This window comes from Crassostrea angulata, chromosome 7 (genome assembly GCF_025612915.1).
Source record: "Crassostrea angulata isolate pt1a10 chromosome 7, ASM2561291v2, whole genome shotgun sequence".
NCBI classification, from domain to species: Eukaryota; Metazoa; Mollusca; class Bivalvia; order Ostreida; family Ostreidae; genus Magallana; species Magallana angulata.
Window position 1 is genome coordinate 4,675,386 of NC_069117.1, and position 25,937 is coordinate 4,701,322.

Below are 25,937 nucleotides of genomic sequence, written 5' to 3' on the forward strand. Positions count from 1 at the left end.
CGGATTTCTTAGGAAGAAACCGAAAGTAGAGTTTTCTAAAGAAAAACATCCATAATATCGGATATATCAGTTTAAAATGGTTTGTTATTTTTATATTTTGTAAGAATCAACAAATGATGTATGAATATCTTTGATGAATTTCAATTTAATTTAAATCATCATTATAGTCATAGATTGTTACAATTATGTTTTGACCCATTGTTTAAGTTAACAAATAAAGATCAAGAAACTCCTTCCACAAATATTCAACAATATCATCGGGTACTTTTCATGTCGTTTGCGATGCAACATCACCTTATTCTAACTAATTTTGGTGTTGTAATTGAAACATGAAGCAATGTAGTCTAGGACGTTTCAAATCAGGAAAACAACCGTTTTTCACTCTATAGTCTGTCCCAGGATTTTAATGCAGCACAAGGATAATCCCTGTAGAGAGGGGGCGTTTCAGAAGAGAAATTTTGCAAAAAAGTCGGAAACCATAATTTATGACTGAGTATATGATATATTAATTTGTCAAACCACCATAAAAGCAATGAACATTGAGCTGCTGAACCGTGATGTTTAATGACCGACTGATTTAACATTTTTAACTTTTAACTTTGTTTAATTATAATGGAGTTCCATGTGGCATCACCCATGAGGCATCACCCATGAGGTTGAGGAAAATTTCTTAGAGGATATTATTTTAATTTTATCTTTTTTAGAATTGATTTATTTAGGATTTCCATGTAATATGATCTTTTATGATTGCAGTTTTATATTGTACATTACAGGTTTTTAAGCTCACCAAAGCCAATTTTAAGGCTCAAGTGAGCTTTTCTGATCAAGATGATCCGTTGTCTGTTGTCGTTGTAATCTTTTCACATTTTTATCTCAACCAAACTTGGCATGAATCATTACTGATTTAAGGGTATTCATATTTGTTCAAATGAAGAGCCAAACCCTTTTTAAAGGGGAGATGATTTAGAATTATTAAAAAAAATTGGTATTTTTTCAAAAATCTTCTCCTCAAAAACCATTTGGCTAGAAAGGCTCAAATTTGTGTGGAAGCACAAGGTCTCAGGTAGTGTAGACTCAAGATTGTTCAAATCGTGGTCCTGAGGGTTTGGTTGGGGCCTCAATGGTTGGGGGGATGAAGATTTAAAATAAAAAATATATAGAAAATCTTTAGAAATCTTTACCAGAAAATCTCTATCTTGTGTGGAACCATCCTCAGGTAGTAAAGATTCAAGTTTGTTCAAATCATGGTCCAGGGGGTAGGGTGGGGCCACAATGGTGTGGATTTTTAATTAGTAATATACTGAGAAAACCTTTAAAAATCTTTTTCTCTAAAACCATTTGGCCAGAAAAGCTTATTTTGTGTGAAATCATCCTCAGGTAGGGTAGATTCACATTTGTTCAAAATATGATCCCCAGGGGTAAGATGCGGCCACAATAGGCATTAAAATTTTTACATTGTAATATATAGAGAAAAATCTTTAAAAAAAGCTGTTACTTGTGTGAAAGCATCCTCGGGTAGTTTATGTATAAGTTTGTTCAAATCATGATCCTTGAGGGTAGGGTGTGGCCACAATGGGGGGGTCATATTTTTACATAATAATATATGAAGAAAAATCTTTAAAAATCTTCTTCTCAAAAACCAGTTGGCCAAGAGAGCTGTTACCTGTTTAGAAGCATCCTCAATGATGTAGAGTAGGTTAAAGTTGTTCAAATCATGAATTCTGCAAAGGGGGGGGGATTTTACACAGAATTGATTAAAAAAAAGTCTTCTTTTTTGTTTTTTTCCCAGTCATTCAACAGATCTGCCTCAACCAACACTTACACATCAGGGAGGAACCAGACGTTCAATGAGAGACATTCCAGAGATAAAATTGAGAATTTTCTCAAGGAAGTAGAAACAAAAGATGGAATGAACAAAATTCAGCTTGCTAAAGCTTGGGATGAGTACAAAAGTTTAATGAAAAGTGAAAAAACCTTAGCATACAAGTATCCAAAACAGGTGAGTAAAACGTTGAAATGTTATTATTTGATACTGAAAAAGATATGATTAAAGAAAGATGCAATTTTTTAACAATGCGGGTATGTTGCATTGTAAGTTAGTGTGTATCAGGTATATTGATGTACAAAAGTTGAGAACAAAAGGAAAGAGAACTTGGAATCTTGTCATTAGTATTGTGATACATGTATCAGTAATTTCAAACCCATTTTCAAAGTTATTGCTGAATTATTTCTCCAGGTATCTGATATTTAAACAATGAAATGCTTCCTCTGCTGGATAGAAGGGTGTATAACAATCACTGCAAAAAATCCACTTGCACTGCTACAAACCTACAGAGCTAAAATGAACCTTCAAATAGAGCATTTTACTGTTCATATTCACTTCACTCATAAATTGTTTTTCACTCATCAAGTATGGTAACAGTTACTGTTTGTGAATTTTCATAATTATTGAACAAATTACCGTAACTGCATGAGAATTTCGACTAGTCTAAGAGTGTATGCTTGGTAAGCATCATTCAAGAAAAAATGTTAAAGGTATAATTTGGTGAACAATAAACTAGCTTTATGTTGATAAATGTGTATTGCATTAAAAAAATATACATTTTCTGCTGCAAGAGGACACATACTCAGAATTCATAGTTCTTAAACATCTGATATTTCAATGTTCATTCACTTATGCCCAATTTTAAGAATTTAACACTCTTAATAAATTCTGTTTGGGTAGTCCCTATTACCCTAATTTATTAAATTGTGGAGGAACGCAACACTGTTAAGGCTTACTAGGAAAATAGCAGCGGATTTAAACGTTCATAAAACAATGCATCTTTTATTGCAAAATATTAATGTAAAGTAATTTCATCATGATATAAATGTGTTATTAAATGAAAAAGTATAGTAAATGCTACTTTGTATGACACTTAGTGTGGTCCCCTGAATTCATAGTCACGTGACATTTGTTGATAATTCTCCCGAATGGAGGTCATAAACAAATTTCAATAATACAAGGGCATACCCTTATTTGAATTAAAAATTTAAATGATAATTAAATTCTTCTTTTCTGGTAGATTCTGAAAAGTGCTGCTGCTTTGTATAGAGTTCATCTTTTATAAGAATGAATATCAAAGAAATGAGCTCCGGTTGAAATTTATATGACCTTCGCTTAATATTTTACGTATTTATTAATTCATTCTATAGATTTCATCGAAGCAGCAGCACTTTTTATTAAATTAAACATTCCCTTAATATATATCCAAAAAATTGTAATGATCTGTTTAGCGTATGCCCTTGTAAAAGCAGATTAAGATAGGCTTCCCGGTGTCAAACACCTAGAACTTGTACATTAAACACTCTAGAAAAGAAACAATACACCCTCTAAATAATAATCACATGCCGAATCAAAACAAGCATAATAGAATGGATTTAATGGTATAATATTTGTTTTAAGGTAATGTTAATTTATAAAATGAATTTTTCCATGTTAAAAAATTGATTGATCCGCCTCTCTCTACACAAAATATGTGTAAAAATTTACAGTATGACGTATGACATCGACAAGTGCACCGCGATCAGTCAATTTTTATATTTATCGTTGTTGGACTCTTTTAACTACAAAGTTGCACGCAAAGGTAATTTTTAATGTAGTTTAATGTTTTTGCCCCCATAATGATCGGAAATTACATTATTTATTAGCATTTTTGACGACTTGTTGTTTTGTATGATGTCATAGTTAACATTTCCCGTACTTTCTGGTCGGTGCGACCACAAAGTAAACCTTACCAGTGCTGCGAAGTTAATTTGTGGATGAGAGGTACCCACAAATTCCAGGAAAATTGAGCCAGTACATGTACTGTAAAATCTAATGATTACGCAGTATAGAAAACAGTGTCTTTTTAATCAGGAATATAAATTAAATGTGTTTTATTAAAAGAAATGACTTTTGTTTCAGTTTTTTGATACATTAAAAGACCCGCAGCATCCCAAAAGACACATTGTTATGAGATTAGACCAGTCTCCACTGTCCAAATTAATAGGGACCAATATCAAATCTGTTTGGAAGGAAGGGGCAAGGATACAGTTTGAATCCTTACAAGCTTCAGATCAGCAGCTCTCAGATATAGAGAACTATGATTCTTATGAGGTACATGTACTTTGCATTTTTTACATCCTTGTGGTGTTTTACAGTATGATTATTACCATGATTACAGGGTATGTATACCCCACAAGGATCACCAACTTTATTACGTTGTTCAAATGAAGGGGGGTCATTGACAAATGAAGGGTCATGTCCCTCAATCCAAGACGAGTTACTAGTAATGAAGAAATAATGATAGGGTGAGGAGTTTTGAAAATCTTTTTAAAATTCAAACACATTTTGCTAGTACCGTATATACTCGCTTATAAGTATTGTTCGCCTATAAGTCGGTTGCCATTTTTCAGGTTTATTTACAAGATTTTGCCATTGACCCTCTTATAAGTTGGTAATTTTTTCTGGATAATCAGTCTACAGATTGTCAATCAAATAAGCACATTTGATCAAGCATGACTATATTCTAGATTTAAAAATATTGGTGTTTGACCCCTCTGTTATCATTTCTAGATGCAATGCATTTTCAAGGTGTTGTGTTCAGTTAAGACATCTATCCTGGATGAATAACTTTCGATTTTGGACGCTAATTTTTTATTGATACACTAATGAAAACTTGGTGTAAGCTGTAAAAATATTTTAAATATTAAATTAAAATACTATTGAAAATAAAATAGTGATTTTGATCCCCTGTTGACTGATTAAGATGGTATAGCCCCTTTTAACAGTGGCGTGTTAGCTTGTTTTGGGGTCTATGACAACTCATCGAAAAAATTCATTGATGCGACAACTCACCCAATGGACAGTTCATCGATACGACAAGTCATGGAATAGACATCTCATGGATACGACAATACATCGATACTCATCGAAACTTATCGAAAGTGAAAATGAAAGTGAACAAGAGGCCCATGGGCCACATCGCTCACCTGAGGAACAATAGGTATGATAAAATCAGCTTAATGGACTCATAATACAAACATTCTGGACAAAGTACAATAATACACGTAGATCCTGTATAAATAAAATCCATTTTTCCCCCTGGATATTCTTATGTTTATAATCATTAGTCCCTTTTCTAACAGGATGATTTTATAGTCATATCACATGTTGAGTATTGCAGTTCTCAAAAAGCTCCTTAACAATTGTTTATATATGGGATATAAAGCTACATCAAACTCTGAACCTTCTTGTGAGGCCGAAGAATTGTCCTGGAGCCAAAGTCTTAACAATTATAAAGAATCATCTGGCTGATTAGTTTCTGAGAAGAAGATTTTTTAAGATTTACTCTATATATTCCTTTGTAAAACTTCGACCCCCCATTGTGGCCCCACCCTACATCCAGGGGTCATGAATTTCACAACTTTGAATCTACACTAGCTGAGGATGCTTCCACACAAGTTTCAGCTTTCCTGGGTGATTAGTTTTTGAGAAGAAGATTTTTAAAGATTTACTCTATATATTCGTATGTAAAACTTCGACCCCCCATTGTGGCCCCACCCTACCCAGGGGGTCATGATTTTCACAACTTTGAATCTACACTACCTGAGGATGCTTCCACACAAGTTTCAGCTTTCCTGGGTGATTAGTTTTTGAGAAGAAGATTTTTAAAGATTTACTCTATATATCCGTATGTAAAACTTCGACCCCCCCCATTGTGGCCCCATCCTACCCCCGGGGGCCATGATTTTCACAACTTTGAATCTACACTACCTGAGGATGCTTCCACACAAGTTTCAGCTTTCCTGGCTGATTAGTTTCTAAGAAGGGGATTTTTAAAGATTTACTCTATATATTCCTATGTAAAACTTTGACCCCCCCCCCAATTGTGGCCCCACCCTACATCCAGGGGTCATGATTTTCACAACTTTGAATCTACACTACCTGAGGATGCTTCCACACAAGTTTCAGCTTTCCAGGCTGATTATTTTCTGAGAAGAAGATTTTTATAGATTTACTCTATATATTCCTATGTAAAACTTCGACCCCCCATTGTGGCCTCACCCTACCCCCAGGGGTCATGAATTTCAAAACTTTGAATCAACACTACCTGAGGATGCTTCCACACAAGTTTCAGCTTTCCTGGCTTTCTGGTTCTTGATAAGAAGATTTTTGAAAAATTCTCGGAAATTTTTCATTAATTTCTAATTATCTCACCTTGAAAAAGGGTGTGACCCTTAATTTTCACACTTTGAATCCCCGTTGCCTAAGGTTGATTTGTGCCTTTTTTGGTTGAAATTGGCCCAGTAGTTTTTGAGAAGATGTTGAAAATGTGAAAAGTTTACGGACAGACGGACGACAGACAAAATGTGATCAGAATATCTCACTTGAGCTTTCAGCTCAGGTGAGCTAAAAAGTAGACACTAAAAGTGAAAAGTAAAACACAATAACTATTAGCCTAAGGTATCAAATATTTTAATTGTATTCGCACTGATTAACATTTACATTACTACCTTATATTGTTTAATTTTCGATTAGTTGACTTTCGATGAGTCGTCGCATTCGGCGAGTTGTCTTTCGATGAGATGTCCGGCACCGCTTGTGTTGTTTTAGGTGACATACCACCTACAGCCACCAATATAGCTATTACTACCTCAGGTGTAATTAATTATGAATAATTATAAAATGATCTTTATTTTTTTTAAACAGACCAACAATTATTCTTGTGTTTAATTTTTAAGTATTAAACAGAAATTGCTGTTCTGTAAGCCCACTAGATCGCTTTTAGACGCCATCTTTTTAAATAGTTTTCTGTAAACAGAGTTATCTTTCTTGAAGTTTGTAACTTACAATTTTGGACGCCATTATATTTTTTAAACACTCATTACAACTTGATTATAGCTCAAAAACTATTTTAAAAGCTACTGGAAATAAAATGACAGTGATTTTATCCTCTACTGACTGATTAGGGTTGGTAATTAGCCTCCTAAACTCAGTGTTGGCTTGTGTTGTTTTAAGTACAGTTATACCTACAGCTATTATCACCTCAGGCGTAAATAATTGCCTGTTTAAATAAAAAATACTATCAAATAAACCTTGTTCATATTTTAAGAAATACAGTTGAAACTTTCAATGTATTTATTAAGTGTTTATCTTTTTTAGTAATTAAAAACTAAAAATGTCAAGTATAGGGATCGCAAGTCAAAAGTTGGAAGCAAAATGGCACCCAAAAACTAAGTTTTACTCAGTGGAAAAATTATCTGATTGTATGTCATGCCTATAAGTTGGACCCCTACTTTTTATTCAAATTTCTACTCCCAAAATATCGACTTATAAGCGAGTATATACGGGTAATATCAAAAGATAATTTACATAAGTTTTCTTTTGTTCATGTTGTTGCATGACCCCTTGAGGTTAGATAGAGACTTCAATGGATGTTTAAAATTCATCATTTTATTCCATTCTCCTTTAGTCAGAAAATGGCTATGTTTAATTCAAATCATATAACTCAAACTAATAAACCAACAACAATCTCTGAATCTGAATATCCATGCATGGCAAGTCAACATGATCCGACCCTTTGATGAAGTTATGGTACTGTTATGATAATATATGTATTTTTTGCAGTGTTCAGGTGAGTGAATGGGCTCACAGGCCTCCTGTTTTATCTTTCTAAAAACTCATTTTGTTTTTTTTAAATTCATATCTATCACAACTTTGCAGCAAATTGTGATGGATTCACCTCTGTAATAATCTAAAGCCTATAAAAATAGATATTTGCCAGTAGACATAAAAACAGGCTGAAAACATATGATAAAATAATCATTCATACCATATTTTGTGATCGTATAAATTATGAATGATGTTTTTATCCCCTTGCCAAAACTCTCATGGAATAGAAACTCACAACTTGTAGGTTTAATAATAAGATCATATTTACTATAACAAATCATAAAAAGATTGATCCTATATTTGTAAAAAAGATCTATATAGGAAGATACTGATTGAATTTAAATTCTTGACAGAAACCTTCTGATGACCTAGATGTACAGTTGTGGCCAGAAGGATGTGACGATTGTGCAAAACAATCAATTATGCACTTATTTGAAGTTTCTAAAAACGAACCAATCCTCAAACCTGAGCACATGAGAGAATATGTTAAACTAGTGTGTAAAGAAGCAGCCCTTAAAAAGGATTTTCCAAAAGAGGTAAGGACGGATAAATAATAGGTAGAATGGATTGGTGGATATTTGTGTATTTTATTGAGAAAGCTGAATGTTGATTTTATACAGAAAATCAATTAAGATTTACTCAAGACTTAATGTAGAACTTTACTGGGATATGGGACCCTTCTCTGTAGATATGTTCTAATAAGACTTGGTATTTATTAGTCCCCTACCGGTTTCACCGGAGGGGACTTTAGCTTTCCTCTGCGTCCATCTGTCTGTCCGTCTGTCCGTCCGTCTGTCTGTCTGTCCGTCCGTCCGTCCGTCCGTCCGTCCATCCATCCGTCTGTCTGTCCCTCTTCAGTTTTCCACACGTCTTTCCTTAATGCGTTTGAGGAATAATATGAAATTTGCTGAACAGCTTCAAAATGTCAAACTACAGATCAAGTTTACACTTTTGTAGTGTCTGGTTGACATAAATTTGAGAAAATAAATTTTTTATATTCCAATTTTTTAATGTTCGGGTTCGTTATCGGGTTCGATGTGTGTTGAATAAACGGGGAAAGTATGTAGTCTGTAATGATATCATTCATTATTAGTACTATTCCTTTTATTGTTTCTAACAAACAAATAATTTCTGTAAAATAGTGTCAAACAATGTGTTGTAAATTTAATCGACAGGGTTTTTTGTATTATAATTTACAATCGGGTTCGTTATCGGGTTGGTCTGTTTATTCGGGGTACAGAAGACGGTAAGAAATGATATTCTGCATAACAGTGCATTGTTTTCACAAATTACTTAATGGACTTGGCGAAATGACAGGAGAAAATCAAATAAAGAGTATTTTACCCATTTTTTATTTCATTTCCATATCAACAATGTAGTTTGAATTTCCTCTGGGTTTTTTATCTCTGATTAAAGCATAACATCTCGTTTATAACAGTTTTGAAATAGATGTATGCTTCGAAGCTTTCATAGAATAATACAGACCAGTAGGGGACGTGTATTGCTTATGCAACGATTTGCGGTTGCCCTATAGTAATCACTCTGTCTGTCTGTCACGCTTCCGTCCACAAATTTTCTGTTTTTTTCTAATAACTTTTTTTATGGTTGCCCAATCAAGTTCAAATTTGGTATGGTAGTTCAGTAGGCAGATATACATATTTTGATGCTAAGTTTGGTTCTATGTCTTCTGGGTTTGGAGTTGGGGTGGTGGGGTAGATTCCTTAACTATGCATAAGAATGAACGGGCAAAGAGGGATAACTGCTGAGAATGTTACCATTGTATACTTGGAAGGCTGTGCAACATTTGTCCTTTGGGATTAATTAACCTTCCACAGGAAGAAAATCCTAAGCTTTATCTTTATCTGTCATATTGAGATTAATTACTGCACTGCCTGTGTCTGCAAATGAACTTTGTTTTGAAGTTAAGGTCAATTTTGAATGATGTGTAGTATTGTGTACATTCTTTGAAATATGGATTTAAAATATAATATTCATACTTTATTTTGGTTAAAATACCATACACAATGATTTATGATAATTTTATTGAATTCTGAAATCAAGATATATATTATTATGATATCCTTTTTCACTATTTTATTTTTTAATTTTTTATTTTATTTTTTTCTGCCTTAAAGTAGTCAGAGTATCGCATTACGTCATAATACGGATTTTACAATATTGGTTCGACTTTTACAAAGCGTTTTAGATACCCGGTATTGATTTTGCTCTACATCGCTGTTGTAAACAATGGCAATAATAAGCAATTAGAACGGTAATATATATATTCTTTGAGAGATAGAAATGATTAATGTTGAGAAACTCGATTCTGTTAAAGTAAAATGAAAAACAGAAGTTTCTGATTAACTAGGATCTCAGGTATGCTTATATCTTCTTTGTTTTGATGCCCCCCTCCCCCGAAATATTATTTTTCTTTTATTAAAATCGGTTTAAATTTAGAGACAGAAGCTATTTCGAATTCAATCAATCGTCAATTAATTAATGTTTAAATGATATCTAACATTGTTGACAGATCTAGGCAGAAAACTGTAGCAAAATGTGATTTTTACGTATTTTTTCGTCAGGGTCTACTTGGTTTAGAGCTTATAGCGTGAAAAGTTATCCGTCAACATATAATTTATTTTACCAAATCTTTTTTCTAAGATGTCAATCTATAGAATAAACACCATGAATTTAAGTTTGAGTCCATAAAATAGTAAAAAAATTACCAAACGCGATACTAGCATTGCATTTTTTGTATTCTGTTTTGATACATCAGGTCCATAAAGCATACTTACTTACAAAAATTTGCGCAAAAATAATTGATGAGATATGGCTTAAATAAATATTTATACTCTATTTTGTATGTTCAGTTCTAATTTTCCCAAAATTGGTAATTATTTTTAGGAAAAACGGACGTCTGGCAAATTTCAATAATTTTCGCAAGGGGGTACACCCGTCTGAGAGGTGATAACAAACAAACTAGCATGTAAACATGCATATTTTCTTTTGTATATGTATTGCTAGAATGTATATTTGTCATTTAAAGCTAAGCTTTTAATGATTGAGCCCATTTAGTGCCGAGTATAGGACTACCTTAATGCTGTTAATTTTAACAGGTAATCAGATAATAACTCCATTCTGTCATTTCTGAAGAAAAAAAAATCTTATTGTAAATTTAGAAGAAAAGGATGAGAGAGCAGGACAATTACCCCCCTGGGATTAATTATCTTGCCTGCTGCAGAAAATTTAGAGGCTTATCTCTATCTGTCATATGAAAATTAATGAACACCTTTGTCTGCAACTGATGTTTGTTTTGAAGTTGAGGTCAACCCTGGGTGATACAATGTATTTGCATTCACTGAAGGCTTGCATTTTATAAAACACCTCTTTAAATCTTTTTTAAATACACATTTAATTTAGTTTTTTTAGAAGACATGAGGTTATCCCTGTTTTATGCAGATACAAGGTTACTAATTAGAGTTTTTGGACATTCAGGAATTATCTTGAAAATTTAAAAATACAGTTGTTACTTATAATTTTCATATTTCTTTTTTTAAATGTAATCAAATTAAACTTTCATTCCATGAGCTGCACCCTTATATTTTTACCCCTCAGTTTAACACTTTAATTGTTGGATGAAAATCATATCCAACTACAAATCATGAGATCCTATATATATTGCAGTTCTTTACATATATCTTATGCCAGGCATTTATTTTTCATCATTGTTAATATAAAGAGGATGGAATTCAAAGTTTTTTTCACTTCTCTATATTAATTGTCATAGCGGGGCCCTTCCTGACTGGTCAGTTTTGTAGTTGTTTTTTTTTTTATTCTCAATAAAAACAGTTGTCTGCTTCTGTTTTATAAACAGAGGAAAATCAGATTAAAACAACAAGAATCATAAACTGTTAATCAGACATGAAATTCACACTTTGTTATGCTAAATATAGATTATACTTGTTTCCTATCATATCGCGGGTTCAATGGTATCGCGGTATTTCTGTTTACATATAGTAGTACACGCTGAAGTTGGCATTTGACGTCGGGATATTTTTAGACATAGTAAACAGGGGCACGCTGAACATCACTGAGGTATATAATAGAGGAAACTCATAATAACATTAGTTTCTTAAAATATTTCCGTATTGATAGATTTTTTGACAAACTGATTTAACTACTGCTATATCATAGGACCGCCTCATACATATCGACATGATCTTACTTAATATATAGCAAACAAAAACCCATATTAATTACATTATGATTACTTTAAAATCATTAGAAAGAAAAACCACTGCACAGTTATTCCATTTAATGCAAACAAATAAATTAGTTCCCTTTGTTTACATTTTGTCAAGGGCGATAACTCCGCCAAAATTATCATTTTTTAATGAAAAAAATATTTATCAAACAATGAATTATTGCATATTCGCTGATTTGAAAGCTCAAGTCTGTCTGTCGATCTGTCCTTTTGTAAACTGTTTACATTTGATTTCTCAAGAACCACTGCATCAATTTCAACCAAATTGTTACAATTCAATTTCAATTTTTTTCAATTTCTTTATTAACCAATTAAGGGCCCTCAAGGGGCAACATGAAGACTGTACATACAACATTCAATGTACACATAAAACATTCAATGAACATACATGTATACAAGAGGGAAAGAGTTGGATGATTGAAAGAGCTAGGACAGACATGAACATTTAATTAGTATATATATGTATGTTTATTTATGTTAAACACCATACATAAATATGTCAAAATACAAATGTACATACAAATTTGAAATAGTTTATCAAATGATTGAAAAGTTAAAAAACCAATATTTGACTTGGAAATACAAATTAAGGCAATGCCTTTTGTAAAAATTTACCAAGAGAGTTTAATATATCTAATTCTTCACAGTTTAAAATCCAAAATAATTTTTGTTTGTCTTGTAAACTAGTAAAATGTTTAATGCTTTAGATGAAATTAAATCAAATAGTTCCTCTCTTTCTTTTGTAAATTTGCTGCATTGGATAAGAATATGTTAATTCTTCATCTTCAATTTACATGCAATTGTAGAAGTAAACTAGACTCTTGTTGCAAAAGCAACAACAAGGTCTTTTGTTTTGATAAACATATATCAATTTAACTGTAAGACATTGCTTCTCTCACATAGAAAAAAAAGTGAATAAGATAATTATTGTGAATGATATATCCAGATGTTACGTACATGTAAAACAACGAGAATGGAAAAGAAATCAATTTTTGAATTACTTTCTGTGACGACCGGAAGTAACGCCGAACTAAACAAAATTGTTAACCATTTATAATATCATAATTCCAGTCAATCTTTCCTTAAAGTTTGGTTGTTCATGTCTCTGCAAAAATCTATGACCTCTTTGAAACAATATTTTTTGTCTCGGGACCGGAAACGGACAAACGGAAGTGATTAATAAAAACAAAAGCTGGTATTTCTCGTACATTTGCTTAGCGTACATCACTGCTTATCAGGCTAGATGAAACAACCAAGAAAGTAAATTAAACTTGTTAAAAACATGATTTGTTTGAACCCTTCCGGTAAGAACCGAAAGTGACAGTTGACAAAATTAAACCCGTTTAAAACATCCCCAATCAAATTTCTATCAATCATAAAAGCTTCATGTCTCAATTACTTACAATGACAAAAATCTTGCAGACATCAAATTTGTCAAAAGGAAAGCTACATAGAGATATTTGAGATGTCTCAGCGGAAGTAAAAAAATTTTTTGCTAATTTAACATTATATAGATGACATATGTAAGATTGTATACTGATATTTTCATTTTATGTAAAATAGATAAAATATGAAGAAAAAAAAAATTTGAAGTGCTTCCGGTGACGACCGGAAGTTACGCCGAACAAAACAAAATAGTGTAAACACATGTACATACATAGGTCTATCATCCCACAAAGTTTGATTGTTCAATCGTCACCGTTTTTTAGATCTCTAGGAATCAAGGTTTTTTGTCTAAGGACAGGAAATGGACAAACGGAAGTGCTCAATGTAAATGAAAGTTAGTATTTCTTAACCACTTAACCATTACACAACAGGACTTAATTGTCTATCAATTTGTCTTACAGTGTCAAACAAAAAAAGTTAAACTCTTAAGCAACTTGAATTGTTTGAACTCTTCCGGTGTGGACCGGAAGTGACGGTTGACAAAATGGGAGCGGTTAAACACATCTTCTATCAAATGTCTATCATCCATGTAAGTTTCGTGTCTTGGTCACTTACAGTTTATGAGATCTCGCTGTAGTAATATTTGTTTTAAAAAGACTACCTGAGATATTTGGGATATCTCACCGGAAGTAATTTTTTTTGTTTATTAATCATCGGATAGATGACATATGAAATCGTTCATACTTATATTTCAATTCTGTGTTAAACAAATAAAATGCGTAAAAACATAATTTTTAAAGTGCTTCCGTTGACGCCTGGAAGTTACGACGAACAAACAAAATAGTTTAAACACATCTACAACTATAGATCTATCATCCCTCAAAGTTTGGAGGTTCAAGTCCTTATCGTTTCTGAGATCTCATTGTCCATAGCTTTTTGTCGCGGGACAGGAAACGGACGACAGGAAGTGAATTTTGAAAAAATAAAAAAATCCTGGAGAACTTATCATTTTCTACCAGTCTTAAAAATTTCAAGAAAATCTATCCAGCCATCTCTGAGAAATCTGGTTAAACTTTTAAAAAACTTGATTTGTTTGAACTCTACCTGTGTGGACCGGAAGTGACGGTTGACAAAATAAAAACGGTTAAACACATTTTCTATCAAATGTCTATCATTCACATAAGTTTCGTGTCTTGATCACTTACTGTTTATGAGATCTTGCGGTACAAACATTTGTTTTAAAAAAGGCTACATGAGATATTTGAGATATCTCACCGGAAGTAGAATTTTTATGTTTAGTTAACATTGGAAAGATGACATATGTAAGCATTTATACTTATATTTCAATTTTCCGTGAAATATATTAAATGCGTAAAAGCTAATTTTTTGAAGTGCTTCCGTTGACGACCGGAAGTTACGACGAACAAAACAAAATAGTTTAAACACATCTACAACTATAGATCTATCATCCCTCAAAGTTTGGATGTTCAAGTCTTTATCGTTTCTGAGATCTCATTGTCCATAGCTTTTTGTCGCGGGACAGGAAACGGACGACAGGAAGTGAATTTTGAAAAAAAGAAAAAAACGCCTAGAGATATTATCATTTACTATCAGTCCTGAAAATTTCAAGAAAATCCACCCAGCCATCTCTGAGAAATCTTGTGGACAAAAAAAGGAAAAAAATAATAATAATAAGAAACATTACAATCACTATAAGGTCTTCCGTTGGAAACGGAAGACCTTAATAAAGATGAATATTTGGAAATCTTCCTTTCAAAAATCATTTGGCTAAAAATTCTGCAACTTGTGAGGTAGTGTAAATTTAAGTTCATTCAAATCATAATCCCAAGGAATTGGGTGAAGCCGCAATTGTATGGGGGGGGGGGGTTAAAGTTTTACATAGGAATTCCTCTAGTACTGTACAAATCTAATCAGTCACAGGACTATAAAATCATCTTCTTACGAAAGGGGCTCAATATCTAACGTATGAACATTTACAGAAAAATTTGAAAATCGTTTTATATGCAGGTAACTCGAGACAGCTCGAAGTCCATGGGACTGAGGAAAAACTCTGAGGTATGAAGAGTTCGAGTTTTCAAGAGTTCAAAATTTTTCGGGTTGACCGATGGGTTTCAAAATTAGTCTTATCGAATGTTATGATTAGGCCATTTATTTAGTGCTAACCTTACGCACATCCTTAAACGTTTTCTTTCCAGTTAAATATACATTCAGGATGTTTTGAAAACTTAATAGAAACTAATATTGAATAAATTAATGATACACTGTAATTATTTATTTCATGCATCATATTATGATCAGATTCCTTTGTACTATTGGACTGCGAGACGACATGTTGTAAATTAGATAATGTAGTATCATCCATTGTTCCCACTGTATGGGTCCTTCACTGCTGTAAGAACTTGTCAAGCAATAATCATTTAAAATAACAATAATGCTGATAAGCATAATTTCTAGTACAGTTTATAATTCAAAAATTTTGACCATGGCTCAAAATTATCGTTTCGTCTCAATTAATTTCTCATTTTCACTGCGTCTCCAACGTATCGTTAAATGGTCAGTGTTATTTATAGATTCAGTATCAGTAAGGTCAATCATCATGCAAACAACAATCACCTTGCAGGACAAGTGTTGCCTGAATAAACAACCTGTGACACAGGTTCTGCGTTTAACACCTGGAGCTATTTAGATGACCAAGTAGGTGTTAATTAGGTAATGCTTGGATATACACAGACACTTTGAGGTATCGAGAGTAAAAACTATAGATTATGATTAATGGGACTGCAGTTTGACTTCAAGGGATCAAGGGTATTGAAAGAGCAAGAGTTTGAGAAATCAAGAGTAAATTTGCCTATAGTTATATAGGGGGAAAAATTAGGACCCTTGACTCAAGAACTTCGAGTTACCTGTAGATCTATTCTTTTACATTGTACAGATATCTTGTATATGCATGATCCAGAAAGCTCACTTTATTATCAGTGGCTGCTGTGGAATCATTTAAATTCATGGGGGTCAATTTTCATGGATTGTGGGTTTTTTGCTTATTCGAGAGGATTTAATTTCATGGATGTGTTAGTTTTCAGTTTCAATAAGAAAAGTTACTCTTTTTAAATTTGTTTTTGTCAAAAATGTAAATTCGTAGGGGAGGGCTACCCACGAATACCACGAAAATTGAGCCATCATGAATTCTAATGATTCCACAGTGTATGTGTTGCTCAGGTGAGCAATTTGGCCCATGGGCCTCTTGTTGTGAATGCATATTTAACTAAATGTGAATATTTTAAAAATCACATTGAAATAAAATGTAAATGCTGGACATGGTAATGGAGTAAATAATTTGATTTAATGTCACAAATATACTGATATAGCAGTTTTATTGAATTAGTTATTTCTACAATATAAAGCTATCAGCTGCTTTATACTTGTTTTTTGATAAGATGATACTACTGTAAACCAACTTTTATTCGCATGCGAGAAATTTTCGCGAGGTTAGCGAGAGCCTTGTCGTCGCGAATATTTCTTGCAGTGAACCAATCCTATGTCTATAGTTTTTATAACATTACAGGTCTGGATAAGGCTTGGTCATGAACTTTTGTTGTCGCAATCCAGTTTATTTGCAGTTAATCGCGAAATAAAGTTGCCTCAAATAAAAATTGGTTTACAGAATTATATAGTCTTATAATTTGTTTGGTAATTTGATATTGTTTAGATTTCCCTTAATTAATGTTTCTGCCACATTTATCTGAAATCACAGAGTGTATTTCGGCTAGACATCCAGAATGGGGGATAAGGAAAACATGTTAAACAAGAACTATGTACACTAAAATATTTTTGTTACTTTTTTCCAGCATGGAAGAATTGTTTATGAACTTCAAGAACCCGAAGATGTTCATGTGAAAGAGTTTGATAGAAAAGTGCCTAAGAAAGGACCTCTATATGAATTCATAAAACACTACACTGTTGGGAACAAAGAAAGGTTAGCTAAGATGAGTTTGCAAGAATACTACATCTTAAGCTCAGCGGAAGACCTACTACATAAGTGTGATCCTAATTCAGAATGGACGTACAGATATCCAGAGGACATTCCAGCATCCACAGATGTACCCCCAACAGGGGCATCACCCTTCAATGATCAGTTTAGAAACAATATTGACTGTAACAGGGTTTTAGATTCCAATCAGATGGCTGGAACATACCCACAACCAAGCAGAAAATTCCCTCAAACAGAACCAGACGAGAGGACAAAAACTATCACCGAGATTCAAGGTTCTGAGTCAGGGAAAAAGGTGCTGAAAAAGCAGAGCAACATAATAAACGAGCCCATTTCTCTTGAGCCAGAGTCTCAATACTCAAAAGCAAGACTCCCTGGGAAACATAACTCATATACACAATCTCCAAGAACACAGGACTCCAATACAAAACCCTTAGAGACACAGAACTCAAGTATGAGACCCTCAGGGACACATAACTCAAATAGGAGACCTCCAGGGACCCAGGACTCACAGACCAGACCAGTAAAACGTACTGTAGAACGACAGAACAGTAACAGTCAAAACTCAGCCTTTGGAACAATTGTAGACCCAGGGGACAAAAATGTAACCAACTGGAAAGGTGCTTACTCAGACCTACACAAATCATGGACTTATCAAAATTCACAGATAGAGGAGCTTACAAACAGGCAAGTATATATCAGTAATCATTTTAGCTCACCTGAGCTGATAGCTCAAGTGAGCTATTCTGATCACATTTTGTCTGTCATCTGTCTGTCTGTCTGTCCATCTCTCTGTCTGTAAACTTTTCACATTTTCAACATGAAACAATGGGCCAATTTTTACCAAACTTGGCACAAAGCATCCTTAGGCTAAGGGGATTCAAAGTTGTGGAAATTAAGGATCATGCCCTTTTGCAAAGGGAGATAATAAGGAATTATTGAAAATTTTTGAGAAATTTTCAAAAATCTTCTTCTCACGAACCATAAGGCCAGGAAAGCTGAAACTTGTGTGGAAGCATCCTCAGGTAGTGTAGTTTCAAAGTTATGAAAATCATGACCCTTGGGGGTAGGGTGGGGCCACATCAGGGGGGGGGGTCGACTTTTTACATAGTAATATATAGATTAAATCTTTAAAAATCTTCTTCTCAGAAAGGAATCAGCCAGGAAAGCTGAAACTTGTGTGGAAGCATTATCAAGTAGTGTAGATTCAAATTTGTGAAAATCATGACCCTTGGGGATAGGGTGGGGCCACATTGGGAGTCCACTCTTTTACATAGTAATATATAGAGTAAATTTTTAAAAATCTTCTTCTCAGAAAGCAATCAGCCAGGAAAGCTGAAACTTGTGTGGAAGCATCCTTAGGTAGTGTAGATTCAAATTTGTGAAAATCATGACCCTTGGGGGTAGGGTGGGGCCGCAATGGGGAGTCAACTTATAACAGAGTAAAATATAGAGTAAATCTTTCAAAATCTTCTTTTCAGAAACCATTAGGCAAGAAAAGTTGAAACCTATGTTGAATCAACCTTTGGGGCATAGGGTGGGGCCACAATGGGGGTCAAATTTTTACATAAGAATATATAGAGTAAATCTTTAAAAATCTTCTTCTCTAGAACCATTTGTTCATTATTTAAGCGGGACCCTTTGAGATGGTCACCATCTCAATATTTCTTGTTCTTGGTTAATATTGTTGTTGTGTTTTTTGAACAGATTAAGCAGTTTTGCCAGTAAACAGTTAACTGAGGGTAATGCAGCTTTTACAGACCTCAGTGACAAGAACCGGCCTACAAAGATTGGGGAGAGGTTTGGTCTAATCTTTGACGATGAGTGGTCCGAAGCATTCGAAGAACTCACAGGTGGCGGGATGGATGATCAGAGTGTTATTTCTAACCTACTGCAAATAATTCAGGTAAGGCAGCAGCTGGAAGTATTGTTTGAAATCTTTGTAAGACCTCCATGAATACTCTCCATTTCTTTTACTTTTTATTACAAAAATCAAAATTTTAAGCGAAATCCTTACTTACATTTGTGTAAGATTTGCTTGATTATGGATTTGTTAGTGTTACATGTATATTTATTGTTCATCATTCATACCATTTTTCAGCATGGTTATGAATATTGCATGAAGAAGGCTGATGAGCAATTAGAGGACCTTCAGTCTGTCATGAAGATACCGATTCTTCAACCATTTCAAATAAAGCATTCACTGCATGTAAGTCTATTTTACACTTGTTTTTAATACATAGCTTTCACAACATTTTTAAAAATTAAGGTCATAATTGAAAAAGCTCATAATTCTTCCTATAGCGATTATTAATATGTGTGGAGTTGGTGTCATTTGATTTCAGTCATCATCATGCTCAAAACTGGGAGTTATTTCCAACCCAACTTCATTTTAATTTTGATTGAAGCAAATGAATAATTGAAAGTTTAAATATTTAGCCTGTTTTTTTTTTCAATCTCAGTGACCTTTTGCAGAACATTTATTATGAGAGACCTTCATGAATACATGTATTTGTCATTAAAAAAAATTCAAATTAAAGATGTTGAAATAAGAAATAAAGAATGAATTACTTGTATGGATATTTGCATTCTGATTCTTCCTCATAGAAAAGTTGTTCAATAAGTCATGTCAACGGTGGTTTTTGTTCATTGTTTTCTGAGTCATGTCAGCGGTTGTTTTTGTTCATTGTTTTCTGAGTCATGTCAGTGGTGGTTTTTGTTCATTGTTTTCTGAGTCATGTCAGCGGTGGTTTTTGTTCATTGTTTTCTGAGTCATGTCAGCGGTGGTTTTCATTCATTGTTTTCTGAGTCATGTCAGCGGTGGTTTTTGTTCATTGAATTTCTGAGTCATGTCAGCGGTGGTTTTTTGTTCATTGTTTACTTTCTGAGTCATGTCAGCGGTGGTTTTTGTTCATTGTTTTCTGAGTCATGTCAGCGGTGGTTTTTGTTCATTGTTTTCTGAGTCATGTCAGCGGTGGTTTTTGTTCATTGTTTTCTGAGTCATGTTAGCGGTGGTTTTTGTTCATTGTTTTCTTTCTGAGTCATGTCAGCGGTGGTTTTTGTTCATTGTTTACTTTCTGAGTCATGTCAGCGGTGGTTTTTGTTCATTGTTTACTTTCTGAGTCATGTCAGCGGTGGTTTTTGTTCATTGTTTTCTGAGTCATGTCAGCGGTGGTTTTTGTTCATTGTTTTACTTTAACCACAATGGTTACTGTGCTTGATTAAACTTACAATTTTCACCAAAGTTCTGTTCAGTATCTTTAATTTACCTTGCAACAGGTCCCAAAGGACATGGTCCAAATACTCACAACAGCTACCTTAAAACATGCCAAAGACTACAGAAAGGTCACTGCCTCCATTTCATCTCCAGAAGTGTGCAAGGTTTGTTTTGATATAGTCACTCTAATTTTCTCAAGAGAACCAAAAACTTCTTATATTTTGATTTTAATTTATGTATTATCTAGCTTAGATATAAATCTTTGAGAAGGTATATGAATAGACCTGAAGTTTAATGCATTCCTTACTGGTAGGTTTATAGAAAATCCTGTGAAAAATGTAACATGTACATTTTGATTATTGTCCAAACCTTAATCTTACATACCAAACAGAGTTCTAAACCAGTCTGAGATACCATGTATAAGATCATTTTTATCCCTAAGTTATTCACAAAACCAGGTAATCTTCGAAGGTAATTTGTAAAATATCGGCTTCATGTTAGGTTCTATGAATGATCTGAAGCTCATTTGTTCTATACATTTAGGTTTTCTTACGTGAGGAATCTGACTTTTTGAAGAAGAGACTCCAAACTCTGAGCTCTGGAGAGAAGCTGAGGGTATATATCCAAGTCTGTATTGAACAGCTGTGGCTGATGTGTGTACAGGACCCCCAAATGTCCCTGGAGTTTGCAGATCCCAATACACCTATCCAGAAAGACTTGTACAAGTTCCACGAGAAGAAGGGGACCATTGTCCACTTAACCGTTTGGCCTGTGGTGTTCCTCCACAAAGGGGGGCCCCTGATCAGCAAGGGATATGTGTTGCCAAAATAACCCACCTTATATATTGCAGCTTCTATAAACAAAGGGTCTTTATTTTTGTATAACCTACACATTTTCATAGCTAGAATATATCATTTGCTTCAAATATTTTTTTTTTTTTTTTCCTTTATCAGAGTCTATTTTCATAATCAAAATTTTAACGTTTGGTATAGATTGTAATGTTATTAAAAACACATTATTTAAAAATGATTTTTTAAAGGAATAAACAGTATTATAAAAAGCTTTATGTATTCTAAAGCATCGTTACCTGGGTTATGAACATATACCTTTTAACCCATAGAAATGAAACACGATCAGTATGGCATCAACTGAGATTACTTAAATTGTTCAAGCAATTATTTTGTCCATTTTACATTTATCATTTTTGAGACATTTTCTCAGATACATGTTTGCTGTTTGTAACACATTCTTACTACCAGTAAGTTAAACATCAGTGTTATATAGATATTGTCCATGGTTGATCCACCTTTATATCTGTGAGTTTCTGTGAAACTTGGCATTCAGAAATGATGTAGAATGTATGTACTCCTAGTATAGTAAAACATGGTTATAGCGAACACGCTTATGATGAATTGACATTTACAGCAAAGTGATTTTCATTCCCTGTGACAATAATATATGTTGTAAACTTAATGGATATAACGAATTACGCTTATAACGAAGCAAAATCGCCTGTCCCTGGCACTTCGTTATAAATGTGTTTTACTGTAGTAGTTATAATTAGTAAGCAGTAAATGAAGATCTAGTCAGTTCAGATTCACTTCAGAGAGCAGGCAGCTTAGGTTGAGTTTTGTTTGATATTTTTATACTGAGTTAGAGGTAATATGGCATTTACAGCTTTTTTCTTATGCCCCCGGTATAAAGGAGAGGGGGTATGCTGTTTTACCCTTGTGTATTTGTCTGTCTGTAACAAATTTCTTTCACATTTTCCTCAGGAACTATTTATTCCAGATGCTTGACATTTTTACACACTCTTTGTGTAGGAATGCCATACATTGGGATTCATTTTTGTACCAATCAGATGTCATCTTCTTGTTGAATGAAAACTTCATTTTTATCCTTAATCGTCTGACAAATTTTCGTCAACGATTTTTTAGCAACTATTCATCACAGATGCTTGAAATTTTAACACATTTCTTTGTTAAGGCATGCCATATGGGGGCATTTATTTTCTAACAAATTTGATGTCAACTTTCTCTTAAATTATTTGGCATATTATTCACATCAGAGTGGCGGTATCACTAGAGAGCATTGCATTGCAGGTATCTTGTTATTTGTGTTTACAATATGTACATATTTAAATAGCTACACTATGCAATAAATCATCAGAATCAATGTGCTTGCTAGAATGTTTGTGTCATGACATCCTTATGTGTTAACAGCTTTCTAGAATATTTTTTGTATGTGTTCCAAACCTTTATTATTCAATTCAATTATTTGTCCCATTTGAAATTAGCCTTGCGGGGATATTAGTCCCATTAGGACAGTTCTAGTTCAAAGCCAAATTTTGTGTTAAAATACTGCAAAGTTTTCATGATAGTTTCATTGATAATTTTGAATCATTATAATGTGAAAATTATATTGAGGAACAGCTTCAGAATTGTGAATTTTGTTTTAGATTTCAATTTTTTTTTTGAGGGGACCAGAGATTATGCATAAATTATCAACCATCTCCTGGGCACCCAGCTGACAAACTAAGTCTAATGGATATATGATTTCCAGTGATGTCTCATCCAAACTTGAGAAATTTATTACCCAATTGGTAGTGGGTTCAGGACAAGGCGTCTTAAAACTTACTTAGATAAATAAACTGCGATCGAGCTCTTACTTTTCAACAATATGATCTTGTCCAAGTGTTATGTCCACTTGGCCTGGAACTAGGATGCTGATTCTGTACTGGCGAACTTGTTGAGTTTTGATTCTGTACTGGCAAACTTGTTGAGTTCTGATTCTGTACTGGAGGACTTGTTGAGTTCTGATTCTGTACTGGAGAACTTGTTGAGTTCTGATTCTGTACTGGAGAACTTGTGAACTTGTTGAGTTCTGATTCTGTACTGGAGGACTTGTTGAGATCTGATTCTGTACTGGAGAACTTGTGAACTTGTTGAGTTCTGATCCTGTACTGGAGAACTTGTTGAGTTCTGATTCTGTACTGGAGAACTTGTGAACTTGTTGAGTTCTGATTCTGTACTGGAGGATTTGTTGAGATCTGATTCTGTACTGGAGAACTTGTGAACTTGTTGAGTTCTGATTCTGTACTGGAGGACTTGTTGAGATCTGATTCTGTATTGGAGAACTTGTTAAGTTCTGATTCTGTATTGGAGGACTTGTTGAGTTCTGATTCTGTACTGGAGAACTTGTTGAGTTCTGATTCTGTACTGGAGAACTTGTGAACTTGTTGAGTTCTGATTCTGTACTGGAGAACTTGTTGAGTTCTGATACTGTACTGGAGGACTTGTTGAGTTCTGATTCTGTATTGGAGAACTTGTTAAGTTCTGATTCTGTACTGGAGGACTTGTTGAGTTCTGATTCTGTATTGGAGAACTTGTTAATTATAGTTCTGATTCTGTACTGGAGAACTTGTTGAGTTCTGATTCTGTATTGGAGAATTTGTTGAGTTCTGATTCTGTACTGGAGAACTTGTTGATTCTGATTCTGTACTGGAGAACTTGTTGAGTTCTGAATCTGTATTGGAGAACTTGTTAAGTTCTGATTCTGTACTGGAGAACTTGTTGAGTTCTGATTCTGTTTTGGAGAATTTGTTGAGTTCTGATTCTGTACTGGAGAACTTGTTGAGTTCTGATTCTGTACTGGAGAACTTGTTAAGTTCTGATTCTGTACTGGAGGACTTGTTGAGTTCTGATTCTGTACTGGAGGACTTTTTGAGTTGTGATTCTGTACTAGAGAACTGGTTGAGTTCTGATTCTGTACTGGAGGACTTGTTGAGTTCTGATTCTGTACTGGAGAACTGGTTGAGTTCTGATTCTGTACTGGAGGACTTGTTGAGTTCTGATTCTGTACTGGAGAACTGGTTGAGTTCTGAGCAACTGTTTATTACCCGTTACCTTTTCATTAAAATGTATCCATTCTTATTATATCACCCACAAACAAAGTTTGTATAGGAATCACCTGTCTGTCCATCCATCTGTGCAATCGTGCCTGATCCATATCGTTCTTATGGAGAATCATTAAACGTTCTTACTTATCATAAATATTGCTTATGTGTGACCTGAAAGTGTGTCTTGATTTTGACTAAAGTTCATTTTGGCAAGTTCAAAGTCACTGGAAGGGAAAGTGCAAAATTTGTGTCTGATATAAAAACCTTTCTTATGAAGTTTACATAAAGTTCTTAAAGATTGCTTATGACCTGAGGGTGTGTCATGATTTTTACCTTAGATCATTAGAGCTAGTTCAAGGTCATTGAAAAGAAAAAGTTTATAATTTGTGTCCAGTCTATACCTTTCTTATGGAGAAACATTTGGCTTTCCTACTTCACATAAGATTGCTTATGACCTGAGGGTGTGTCATGATCTTGACCCAGGTTAAGTTGTGCAAGTTCAAGGTCATTGTTGAAAAAAGACATATTTTCTGTCTTGGCCATATTTTGAATTGAAAATGATTAGAAGCTAAAATTTGACACAAAGACCTTGTGACCTGAATATGTCCTGATCTTGAGCTTTGGTCATTATACAATTACTTGAAGATTTCCCATGACCACAAAAGAGTGTGGGGGTGCAACTCCTTGATATTTCATTTTTTATAAGTAAATTAGAAAAAAAATCTTTGCTGCCCCCCCCCCCCCCATCCCCCCGATGCTTCGTGCATGCGAACTTTCTTTTGAAAACAGACAGAATACCCCAGTCCCGGCCGACAACGAGATCGCGTATTGTTCGTTTTGGTGGGTTTTTTTATTATTAAAATGATGTACTACTTGGTTGATATGAAAAATCTCAGTTTCTCTATTCTGTGCAACAGTGCTCTTAGTTTTTGTAAAGGTAAATGAAGAAGAATTAATGAACATCAATTTTAATACTGCTTCTGCATCCAAGTCAAGTGGCTCGACTTTGTATGACTTGTCGGGTTCAGTAGAACTAGTGCATGCTTGATCTGAGAAAGAAACAGATACGGGGTCTCACCCGGACGGTCACCAGGTACCGTGTCTTTATGTCAGACCACTGGCATCGATTTAATTGGGGAGGTACGAATTTAAATTCCTTTTTGATTTTAATCAAATGGCGTTTTCATCGTGATTAAGAAAATATCACAGCCAGAATGAAAGGAACCAACAGCGTGAACTCATAGCAACAGCAAACTTTTTTAGTTTATTCTCCTTTGAAAAGTTTTATGAATTCGAAGTGCAATTTTCCTGTTTGAATTCGTCGTGTAAAATTATAAATAGTTATTGCAATGACAGAATAATTCAATAAACCATAAGAATATTTTACAGAAGCAAAATAATGCTATTGTCAACCATGTACAAATATGGTGCTTTGTATTCAACATAGAACAGAAAAAAATCAACGTT

The 25,937-nt window shown here is 34.0% G+C and overlaps 2 protein-coding genes across 2 annotated transcripts; one reads left to right on the forward strand and one right to left on the reverse strand.

The window, feature by feature from the left end:
• Positions 1 to 22,751, forward strand: LOC128156821 (uncharacterized). Its single transcript, XM_052819126.1, has 9 exons — positions 1 to 79; positions 1,790 to 1,999; positions 3,947 to 4,138; positions 8,050 to 8,232; positions 17,213 to 18,042; positions 19,063 to 19,261; positions 19,457 to 19,564; positions 20,635 to 20,736; positions 21,116 to 22,751. Exons 1-9 carry the CDS (start codon positions 77 to 79, stop codon positions 21,401 to 21,403), a joined length of 2,115 nt encoding a protein of 704 aa, XP_052675086.1. The 5' UTR covers positions 1 to 76; the 3' UTR covers positions 21,404 to 22,751.
• Positions 22,752 to 23,236: 485 nt separating this feature from the next.
• Positions 23,237 to 25,013, reverse strand: LOC128155875 (uncharacterized). The gene is made up of 3 exons (XM_052817758.1): positions 24,904 to 25,013; positions 24,074 to 24,459; positions 23,237 to 23,943 (listed from the first exon to the last, which is right to left on the reverse strand). Exons 1-3 carry the CDS (start codon positions 25,011 to 25,013, stop codon positions 23,237 to 23,239), a joined length of 1,203 nt encoding a protein of 400 aa, XP_052673718.1.
• Positions 25,014 to 25,937: the final 924 nt, after the last annotated feature.